The 11,493-nt window shown below is 39.7% G+C and overlaps 1 protein-coding gene across 2 annotated transcripts in view; it reads left to right on the forward strand.

Annotated features, from left to right (window-relative positions):
- LOC123880008 (LIM/homeobox protein Awh) overlaps window positions 1–11,493 on the forward strand; it is a 90,172-nt gene that overhangs the window by 40,334 nt on the left and 38,345 nt on the right. For both annotated transcript variants that reach the window (XM_045927860.1, XM_045927862.1), the window contains exon 2: window positions 10,233–10,414. In XM_045927860.1, the coding sequence (XP_045783816.1) occupies window positions 10,233–10,414 (182 nt within the window). The remainder of the gene's footprint in view (window positions 1–10,232; window positions 10,415–11,493) is intronic.

Consider the following 11,493-nt stretch of genomic DNA (forward strand, 5'->3'; position numbering starts at 1 on the left):
TCATGTCCTTTGACCCACCGTAGGGTGATGTCATTCGACATGGCGAGTGTTTCCAGAGCCTTGTGGCAGTCTTGTATGAGTTCAGAGGTTGTCGAAAATCTAGCCAAGGCTTTAAGAACAGCTTGGCTATCCGAGTTAATGTTTATCTTAAAATTTGTTACCTGTCGGTTTGCCATTGCTATGGCTGCAGTTGTAATGCCTACACACTCTGCTTGGAAGACAGAGTTGTCCTTACCGAGTGCGTGACTTATTCTCATGTTTAGTTCTTGGCAGTAGGCCCCTGCTCCTGTGCCAGTTTTTGTTTTGGATCCGTCGGTGTACACTTCTATTGCATCTTGTGTTGGCTTCGGATCTATGTTTATCTCTGGATTTATTCTATATGGTTTGTCCAGTATGTATTTTTTCCTGGTTCTATCGCATTTCCACTCCAGGCGTGGTTCTTTTGTTATGCTTTGCACTAGAATTTTAGTGTGCCTTGTGTTCTGTTCTTTCCATAGACCTGAGGTTTTCAGTCTCAAGGCTGCGAGCGTTGCTTCTTCTCTGACTTGTAAATACAGGGGCGGGATCCCCAGTATAATTTCAAGTGCTGTTGTAGGTGTGGTACTCATGCAGCCTGTAATGGCGAGGCATGCTTGTCGTTGGAATTTCTGTAATTCATGCTGGGCGGTCGTAAGAAGAGTTCTCGGCCACCATATCAAGGCAGCATATGTTAATGAGCTTCTTACTACCGTTAGGTATAACCATTTCATTATCTTTGGTTTGAGCCCCCATTTTTCCCCAGCATGCGTTTGCATTGGTTTAGTATCGTAAGCGATTTATTAATTTTATCTTCTGTATGCCTTTTCCAGCTGAGCTTGCTGTCAAGAGTCACACCAAGGTACTTTACCTCAGTGGATAGTCTAAGGCTTGTGTTGAACAAAGTTGGTGGTTTGGTTAGCTCTATTTTCCTTTTGTTTGTGAACAGAATCATCTCTGTTTTCTTTGGATTTACAGTAAGTTCATTTTCATTGCACCATCTTTCGATTAAGCGCAAAGTAGGTTCAACTTTAAAATAAGGACTAAAGCTGTACTTTTGACATGGCAGTTGACATATAGAGTTAAAAGTGTTACCATTTGTACGGACTATAGTAAATTTTTAATACGCTCTTTTACGAGACGATTCAGGTAGCCCGCCGCAAGTTGCGAAGGATTTTACAGCTCGTAACGTCAACTTTATTGTCAACTGTCAATAATTTATTGACGCGAAGATATCGACGATTGAGAAACGATTGACCGGTGCTTTTAATTTGAACTAAATCACTCAACGGGAATTTATTGTGGCAGATGATTAAATCGAAAATAATTAAAACAAGTTCCATTGATAATACAAGCAGGTAACATAAATTTTGTGATGTGGAATAAATTTGCATACACATAACATCATTTTGCTTCGCGCAGCGATTTTATTTTGTTGTTATATTGTTGTTATTATAGAGAAAATAAACTAGTTTGACGAACAAGCTGATAGATCTACGAGAATTCTTCTTGCCAGCAAATTGTTATTTTGATACACCCCTTCCCTTGACTACAATCTCACCAGCCCGGCTAGCATGGGCAGTAGATAAAAATTATATCCCCGAAAGATCCCCGATTATATCCACTGATTTCTATGACATCAGTGGATATAATCGGGGGATATAATTTTTATCTACTGCCCATGCTAGCCAGGCTGGTCGTAAATAATGATGCAGTCTAAGATGGAAACGTGTTAACCTGGAAAGGGGTATGGCAGTTTTCATTAAACCCATGCTCCTTTGGTTTCTATACGGCATCTTAACGGAACGCTAAATCGCTTGGCGGCACGTCTTTGTCGGTAGGGTGGTAACTACTAACCAGGAACTTATAGGTAAAATTCCAAACCTCTTGCGGGAATCGAACCCGGGACTTCACACTAATAAGACCACATCGCTTGCCACTGCGCCAGGGAGGCCGACAAAAAATCTAAAGTGTCTGCTGTGGTTAACCGCTGTATGTTTACATTAACAGGGCTCTCTGCGTCACTCGTTTCATACAATCGTAGTTCCAATTTCATTTGAATATTAAGCAACCAAAGTCCATGAAATTTTGCAGACATATTCTAGAAACTAATATCTGTGTCTATGGTTTTCCAGATTTCTATTAAAATATTCGGTTTCAAAGTTACGCGGTCTTAAAAATTTTCATACAAATCTTTAAGCCCCTGTAGTTTTAAAACTACATATTTTAAGAAAAACCTAAAACACCACAGACAGATATTAGTGTCTAGAATATGTCTGCAAAATTTCATGGACTTTGGTTGCTTAATATTGAAATGAAATTGGAACTACGATTGTATGAAACGAGTGACGGAGAGAGCCCTGTTAATTATAGGTCAGTCAGTCAGTTTAACTTTTTTTTTTCAATATTGTAAATGATACAATAAACCTACTGCATCTAAACTCTTGTCAGTTTGAGACTCGCAGTACCTACCTAGTGCGTTGGTGATGGGCTGAAAATTTTCTCGTTTTTTTTGCCTGTGAATTCAAAGGTCAAAAACTCTAGCTTAGTATCTAGGTACTTAACTGTCTTCATTTTTAGGGTTCCGTACCTTAAAAGGAAAAACAGAATTCTTATATAGGATCACTTGTCTGCCTGTCTGTTTGTCTGCCCGTCTGTCCGTTTTTCCGTCCTTCGTGTCTGTCTAGAAAACCTATAGGGTACTTCCCGTTGACCTAGAATCATGAAATGTGGCTGGTGGGTAGGTCTTATAGCGCAAGTAAAGGTAAAAATCTGAAAACCGTGAATTTGTGGTTACATCACAAAAAAAATTAAAATGTGTTCATGAACAAATAATATAGGTACTTAATTAGTATTTTCAATTTTCAAAGTAAGGTAACTATATCAAGTGTGGTATCATATGAAAGGGTTTTACCTGCACATTCTTAAACAGATTTTCATTTATTTTTATACATAATGGTTTTTGATTTATCGCGCAAAATGTCGGAAAAAATACCCGAGACCGGAACCCCCGGTGCGCGAGTCTGACTCTCACTTGACTGATTTTTCATACATTATACTTAGATACGACGCGTAATTTTCTATAATAATGTTTACTCCTCGAGTACTACTATAGTACTATTGGTGTCCCGCGGCGCCACTAGTGAGGGCATTCGCTCGTCTTTTATTTTTAGGAAATAAAATCGTCTCAGTGGGGTACCTACTACTTACGTTTTGTACGATAATTTCATTTCACGTTTAGATATCGACATTTCTCCGGAAAATTCCAAGGAAGCTGGTGGTGCACGTCATATCAGCGGCCCACTACTGAATATACAAAGATATACAAGTGTAAATTAAAAATTTTCAACACCCCCGACAAATCATTTTCAAATAAATAATTATGTATATCTAGGCAACGTCCATCTTGACAGCTTGACATTTGTCAATTGACACTTGAATATTATGAACCTAACGGTTATCTAACCTTCTTTTCTACAAGAAAACTAGAAAATAGCTGATAACTTTTAAACGGCTGAACCAATTTTTTTGGATTATAGCTAAGAACACTTTCGATCAAGCCACCTTTCAAACAAAAAAAAGTAAATTAAAATCGATTCATTCGTTTAGGCGCTACGATGCCACAGACAGATACACAGATACACAGATACACAGATACACAGATACACAGACACACAGATACACAGACACACAGATACACAGATACACACGTCAAACTTATAACACCCCTCTTTTTGGGTCGGGGGTTAAAAAAGGGTTGAGGCCATAAGTAGTTCCTCACGCTGGCAAAGTGCGGATTGACAGACTTCACACACCTTTGAGGAAATAATGGAAAGCTCTCAGGTACGCAGGTTTCCTAACGATTTTTACCGTTTAAGCAAGTGATAGGTAGTTAGGTATTTAATTGGTTAAAACGTACCTACAAAGTCCTGAAAAGTTAAAGGTGTTAAAGGTGAAAAGTTAAAGGTTCACCGAGGGAAGCCAACAAATCGGTCCAGAAACCTCGAAATAATCGATGTATTTACCTATATACATTTAAAAAACCGGCCAAGTGCGAGTCGGACTCGCGAACCGAAGTCCTTTTTAACCCCCGACCCAAAAAGAGGGGTGTTATAAGTTTGACGTGTGTATCTGTGTGTCTGTGTATCTGTGTATCTGTCTTTGGCATCGTAGCGCCTAAACGAATGAACCGATTTTGATTTACTTTTCTTTGTTTGAAAGGTGGCTTGATCGAGAGTGTTCTTAGCTATAATCCGAAAAAATTGGTTCAGCCGTTTAAAAGTTATCAGCTCTTTTCTAGTTTTCTTGTAGAAAAGAAGGTTAGATAACCCTTAGGTTCATATATTCGTGTCAATTGACAAATGTCAAGCTGTCAAGATGGACGTTGCCTAGATACATAATTATTTATTTGAAAATGATGTTTTGGAAAACTCAGATACTTTGGATCGTAGGCGCGGAATAGTCCAAGAAAATCGGTTCAGCCGTTTGAAAGTTATTAGCTCTTTTCTAGTTACTGTAACCTTGACTTGTCGGGGGTGTTGAAAATTTTTAATTTACACTTGTTGGAACCTTTAGATTTAGATACTCACTGATTTAGATATATTTAATGACTAGTTCAGCTTATTTCAAAACATTTTTGAATACTTTTTTAATAACTTTAAAACTCTGTTTGCTTCTAACTAAAACAATTAATATTATGTGTATAAAATTATAATTTAAAAAAATATGTTTTTATATACAAGTAAATAGTAATATGCGTGTATGAGTGAAGCAATGTTGCCCGCTTTTTGGCATTATCTTTTTACGGTTTGTTGGACTAAATCCGTCATCTCCACTAGCGTTATCTAAATTAACAGGGCTCTCTCCGTGACTTGCTCCATACAATCGTAGTTCCAATTTCATTTGAATATTAAGCAACTAAAGTCCATGAAATTTTGCAGACATATTCTAAAAACTAATATCTGTGCCTGTGGTGTTTTAGATTTTTCTAAAAATATGTAGTTTTAAAATTACAGGGGCTCAAAAATTTGTATGTGAATTTTTAAGACCGCGTAACTTTAAAACCGTATATTTTAACAGAAATCTGGAAAACCACAGGCATAGATATTAGTTTCTAGAATATGTTTGCAAAATTTCATGGACTTTGGTTGCTTAATATTCAAATGAAATTGGAACTACGTTTGTATGGAGCGAGTGACGGAGAGACCCCTCAATCCCAACTGTTTCCTTCAACATTGCAATATCATAGACTTACAAACAGCCCTCGGGTTAATAAATTTCCACTCAATCCTGACTTTCACGCATAATGCCGTAACACTGTCACACCCGGCCGATCGGCAACGAACAATACGCGAACAACACCGTTTATAGTCCCCCGAATTGTTGCAGCAATAGCATCGCCACAAATGTACACCGCACATATGTAATCGACCCCAAGGCTCAAATTTAGGCTTGTGTATACATCTATCGATACTTTTTAGAAATATCGATAGTAAATAAATAAATAACCCCAACCGTTCAAACCCCACCCGTTGCACTATTGTCGTACCCACTCCTAGCACAAGCTTAACGCTTAGTTGGAGGGGAAAGGGGAATGTTAGTCATGATTAAAAAATGTCTAATATTCTTTTAAAAAAAATAGTCCGTTTACAAGCGGATAAATCGTAAGTAGAAAGACAGACAGGCGCACTTTGGCGTTTATACAGAATACGCAGAAATATTGCAATAGTTGATTTAAAAACCTTCGTTTACATTAATTAGACTGAGACGACCTATATCTTGATTCTTAATAGGTGTTAGATATGATTCTGCACCAGGATCTATCTTTCTTTTCTACAAAGTCAGAACACACAATTCAGGATTGCCTAGTCAAAAGTTGAGACTCCATTTACCATTTAACTTTGAACTGAGAAATTAGGCACTTCTAGATTAGTAAGATGTTTTAAGGCAGCAGCCGCAGCTTCGGACTAAGCGCTCTGGGTTTTCCTGAGGATTGCCTAACCCGGCATTTTGCTTTGGACTGTAACATTATCGATATATCGAAGTGCGATATAACCATCGATATTCTTTTTTACTACCCCAGCCCTACCCGAACTTGAACAAAAGAACATGTCACCCATCAAAGTCTTCGAAACAAATTTCTTAAGGGGACCATTCATGGCGCCCTGGTGGCCATTGTGGCACTTCAGCTGATGTTTTTTATGACAGTTTTTGTGGCGCACCCGGTCGGTGTAAAATATATGCCACTTGGGTATAATGATGATGTTTGAGCGTATTTAACGCATCATTTCGGAGGGTTTGTTTGTTTTCCATTTCGCATCTCATTATACAAATGAAGAGGCTTTTATGCTGCTCTCATTCTTTAACTACTTATTGTATAATGTTGCTTATATTAATATGATAATATAACGGACGCTGCCTGAAATTAGATAAATGGAAAAATAATAATAAAACATATATACCTAGACTTTAAAACCATCCAACCGATGTGCTCCAAATCCTTTTCATTAGAAAGGTAATAATGCAAAAATGGTCTCAGACGGACAGACAGAAGACAGATTGACAGACAGGCAACAAAGTGATCCTATAAGGGTTCCGTTTTTCCTTTTGAGGAACGGAACCCTAAAAACTGATCTTAACGGTCGCCGTCGATTGAGTCGCCGGGCGACTAGTCGACCATGCGTAAGGGGCTAATGATTATCTGACTGCAGTGCGTCAGTAAAACTATTAAAACGCTACAATTAAAAGATTGTCTTGCTTAAGAGGGCTCTCTCCGTCACTCGTTTCATACAATCGTAGTTCCAATTTCATTTGAATATTAAGCAACCAAAGTCCATGAAATTTTGCAGACATATTCTAGAAACTAATATCTATGTCTGTGGTTTTCCAGATTTCTGTTAAAATATTTGGTTTCAAAGTCGATCGGTCTTAAAAAATTTCATACAAATCTTTGAGCCCCTGTAATTTTAAAACTACATATTTTTAGAAAAATCTAAAACACCGCAGACACAGATATTAGTTTCTAGAATATGTCTGCAAAATTTCATGGACTTTGGTTAATTAATATTCAAATGAAATTGGAACTACGATTGTATGAAACGAGTGATGGAGAGAGCCCTGTTAAAAACTCTACGCAGTTAAAAGTAACAAAAGGCCGACAATCTGAAAATGACTTCACTCCACTCGTAACGGCTTGGATCATTGCTATCTAATGACGGTTGGGTTGACAAAGGGTAGGGTTACCATCTGTCAAGTCCATGAACTAGGACAAGGAGCTCGACAACGGTAACGTGAAACCCAGACATATCTGTCTATTCTTTTTACTTTACAAATGAATAAAGTACCTAAATATAGTGTATGGCTTAGAAGTGTAGATTGTTAGGTTAGTTAGTCATTATTTATTTGTTTATAGGTAAAGCAAAATAAAAAGCGGTGATAACTGGTAGTTAAGACTTCCGCCTTCTATTTGGAAGGTTGGGTTTTGATCTCGTGCATGCACCTCTAACTTTTCGGAATTATGTGTGTTTTAAGCAATTAAATATCACTTGCTATAAAGATGAAGGAAAAATGGGTGAAGACTCGAAGAGACCTGCATGCCTGTGTGTTCTCCATAGTGTTCTCAAAGGCGTGTGAAGTCTGCCAATCCGCACTTGGCCAGCGTGGAACCATTGCCACTTCTCATTCTGAGAGGAAACCGGTGCTCTGTAGTGAGCCAACGATGGCTTGATCACTATGAAAGCAAAATATAAAGCATAGGTACATTAGAAGATGTACCACGACGACCTTGAAGAACCAGAAGTATCCTCGCCAGTTACATTAGGGTAGCTGTCTTGAATCTGGTAGAGAAAGATGATGTCCTTTTGATTGTGAAATGGTTTAATTATGGGCTTATGTGAAGCGGTATACCTGTAATTAAAAATTTGAAAAATAGGGACGTCCATTCGTACCGATGACGTAACCGAAGGTGACCATTGTAGTCTGGATTCGGTATACCTACAGCGTCATAACCCATTTATTTAATTAGTGAATTAAACCTGTGTTATTACGTACGTTTATTACGTATTAGGTTACGTAGGTACATACATAAAATATAAATTTCATTAAAAAAAAGTTTCTTTCGGATAGCTTGTAAATTTTTGAGACACGGATAGTATGCGAAGCCCCGTCCGGACATCGGATGCCCTCCAAGTAGGGACATATCCGGGAAACCACGGACAAATGGGAACTCTAGCAAAGGGCCAGTCGGGTGCACGGGACGAGTGGCGTGCCGAAATGACTATTGTGCAGAGATTTGGCGGGCGTGACTTATGGACTATTGACTATTATTTACGTGCACATGCCTTCTTGTTACCCGACTTCATAAAATTAAAATAGGACTATGATTTCAGCAAAATATCCTTATAAGTGATGCTCGCAACTTTGTTTGCGTGGCTTAGGTTTATTTCCTGTTGAAACTCTTTAATTTTCTGGGAAAAAGTTAGCCTCTATGTCACTCTCCAGGTCTTTGACAAAAAATCTCGTCAATCCGTTGCTCCGTTACGACGCAATTGAAGAACAAACCAACAAACATAACAGGCCATCGTTAAATACAAAATGGCGGTAGAGACAAAAAATCACTGAAAGAAAAAAGGTTTTGTTACAATTTCACAAGTCGCCGTGAACTGTAACATAATGTTATAGGTACTTAGTGCAAACCCGCATTAGTGTTTGAAATTTTTTAAATGATTTGTTCCGTATTTTAGGTACTTACCTGCACCAAACCACCCTTGAACGCATTTCTCATCTACAAACTGAACCAACTAAAAAATCTGAATTGAATTATCATCATCATCATTATCATCGTCAACCGATAGACGTGCACTCCTGTATATTCTATCTTGTAAGGATTTCCACACGCCACGGTATTGCGTTGCCTGAATCTAGCGGCTCCCTGTGACTTCCACTTAGTGGGGGGTCATCATTCCAAGACTACGCTCTCCGGTGCGAGGTCGCCATTCCATTAATGTGGACCCCAATGTCTATCGGTTCTTTAGCTTCGCAACCCATCGAGCTATGTCGGTTACTCTGGTTCTTACGGATCTCCTCATTTCGGATTTGATCCTACATGATCTCATACATCATCATGATATATGCTCTACAGAGAGACCCCAAGCATAGCTGTCTCCATCGCCCACTGAGTGACTCTTATGAGGTCCATAGTTAGCGACTATGTCTCGGATTACTTGGACTTACACAAGCATGGAGGAATTTTGGACGAGAGAACATTTCGAAGCTTTCTGAACGCTGACAGTTAGATTCGGCGGCTAACCTGTTTCTCGAAATTGGAATCTGCTTAGCTGGATAATTGTATGTCCTAGTTATACACAATTGTCTATAATTTTGGGTTAACAACAATACTGGGTGGAACGGGATAGGTATGAGCATTAGACATGACTTTCGTCTTACTCATGTTCATTTTTAGACCCACACTAAGTATATGAGTATAAGCAATAGGTGTATGTTATAAAGAGTGCAACGCTTTGAACAATTGCAGAGTTTTATCAGAGGCACGTAGCAAATATTTGACTAAATCAATTTGTCCGTTTGATAATCTCAAAGCGAAGGGGTGTTGTATTTATGCAAGCCTCTATTGGATTAGGAACACACCCCTCTCACACAACCCGCCTTTGAGCACATGTCGCGTTCAGAATTGTTGTCAATAAAATGTTCTATTCTTACAATTACTGTTTGTAATACAATGTTATTAGGAGAGTGGTTGATTTTAAATGCTACAGAGGAATTCGCGAATGTTTGTTCTAAGTATAAGAGTTTTGTTTAGAGAAATTGAAATAGAGACTTTTTTTGAAGAATTTCGGTAAGGTTTCGGCAGTATTGTTAGTAATTGTTCTCCGTAATGTTCTCAAAAGGTGTCTGAAGTCTGCCAATCCGTACCTGGCCAGCGTGATAGAGCCAAGCCCTTCTCACCTTGCGAGGAGACTCGTGCTCAATAATGAACCGGCGATGGGTTGATGATGATAATGATCTATTTGATTGTGAGAAAGTTATTAGAAAACAAAACAATGGGACTAAAAAAGACGGTAAAAGCTAATGAAAGCAGGTAGGTACTTAAATTGAAAAGTTCTAAGAGGTACCCTCATGCTCTGTAGTGAGCCAGCGAAGGCTTGATCATGAATAAGAAGTAAAACCTTTGATGATATAATACCTTTTTCGTTCCACAGACGGAGCACCGCACTTGTTGCGCGTGCGGGGAGCCCATCGCAGACCGCTTCCTGCTGGAAGTGGGCGGCGGCGCGTGGCACACGGGCTGCCTGCGCTGCTGCGTGTGCGCCGTGCAGCTCGATCGACATCCCTCCTGCTTTCTGCGGGACCGCCAGGTCTACTGCAAGCAGGACTATGCCAAGTGAGTCGCACGCATTGAACTCCAACCAGACTAAACGGCGACCTGCTGGAGGATGGTGGAGGTGCGTGGCAAGCTGCTTGCGCTTCAGTATGTGCGCTGTGCAGCTCAACTGACACCCTTCTGCTTCCTACACGACCCACAGCTATCTACTGCAAGCAGGACTATGCCAAGTGAGTCTCACGCATCCAACTCCAACCAGACTAAACAGCTATCTACTAGAGGTGGGTGGAAATGCGTGGCGCACGGGCTGCCTGCACTGCTGTGTGTGTACCGTGCAGCTCGACCGACACCCTTCCTGCTTTCTGCGCGATCGCCAGGTCTACTGCAAGCAGGACTATGCCAAGTGAGTCCCACGCATCCATCTCCAACCAGAATAAACGGTGATCTGCTAGAGGATGGTGGAGGTGCGTGGCACACTAGCTGCTTGCGCTCCAGTATGTGCGATTATCGCCAAGCACAAGCCTATCACGCAATAAAAAACTTCAGTTTTGTTCCAGCACAGCCCCACCTTAACCGAATGTAAGTTGAACTATTCTATGCTGCCTTTTCCCCTCCAACCAAGAGAAAAGCTGATAATAAGAGTTTGTGACTTCAATTTGATTCTACGATCTTTCCGGCTTCATTTCAACCCCTAAACGATTTTTGTATAGAATATTAGTAGACGATTTAATAATGACTAATACCTGTTCCTCTTTCACTTTCAACTAAGCGTAAAGCTTGTGCTAGGCGTAAGTGCGATAATAGTGCAACGGGTGGGGTTAGAACCACCGACCTTCCGGATTTCAGTACTCTCATAAACCGTTGAGCTGTTGAGGTTCTTATTGAACTATAGACGTTCCAAGATCGCTACACAAGGTACACAAGACACAGTCAGAATGAACTTGAGTGAAGGAACTCTCGGTTTTATCCTGAATCGACGATTTGTCTAATATTAGGTTATGGTGACGTGAAATCATAGAAAATAGGGCTACCATCTACCTGCGTCAAAAATACTAACGTTTGACGACTGCCAGTGACATTGAAGCCTCGACGTTTTGTTTAATGTTTGTTTCCCTCTGTCGTGAACTGTGACACAGTCA

The sequence above is a fragment of the Maniola jurtina genome, chromosome Z (assembly GCF_905333055.1).
Source record: "Maniola jurtina chromosome Z, ilManJurt1.1, whole genome shotgun sequence".
NCBI classification, from domain to species: Eukaryota; Metazoa; Arthropoda; class Insecta; order Lepidoptera; family Nymphalidae; genus Maniola; species Maniola jurtina.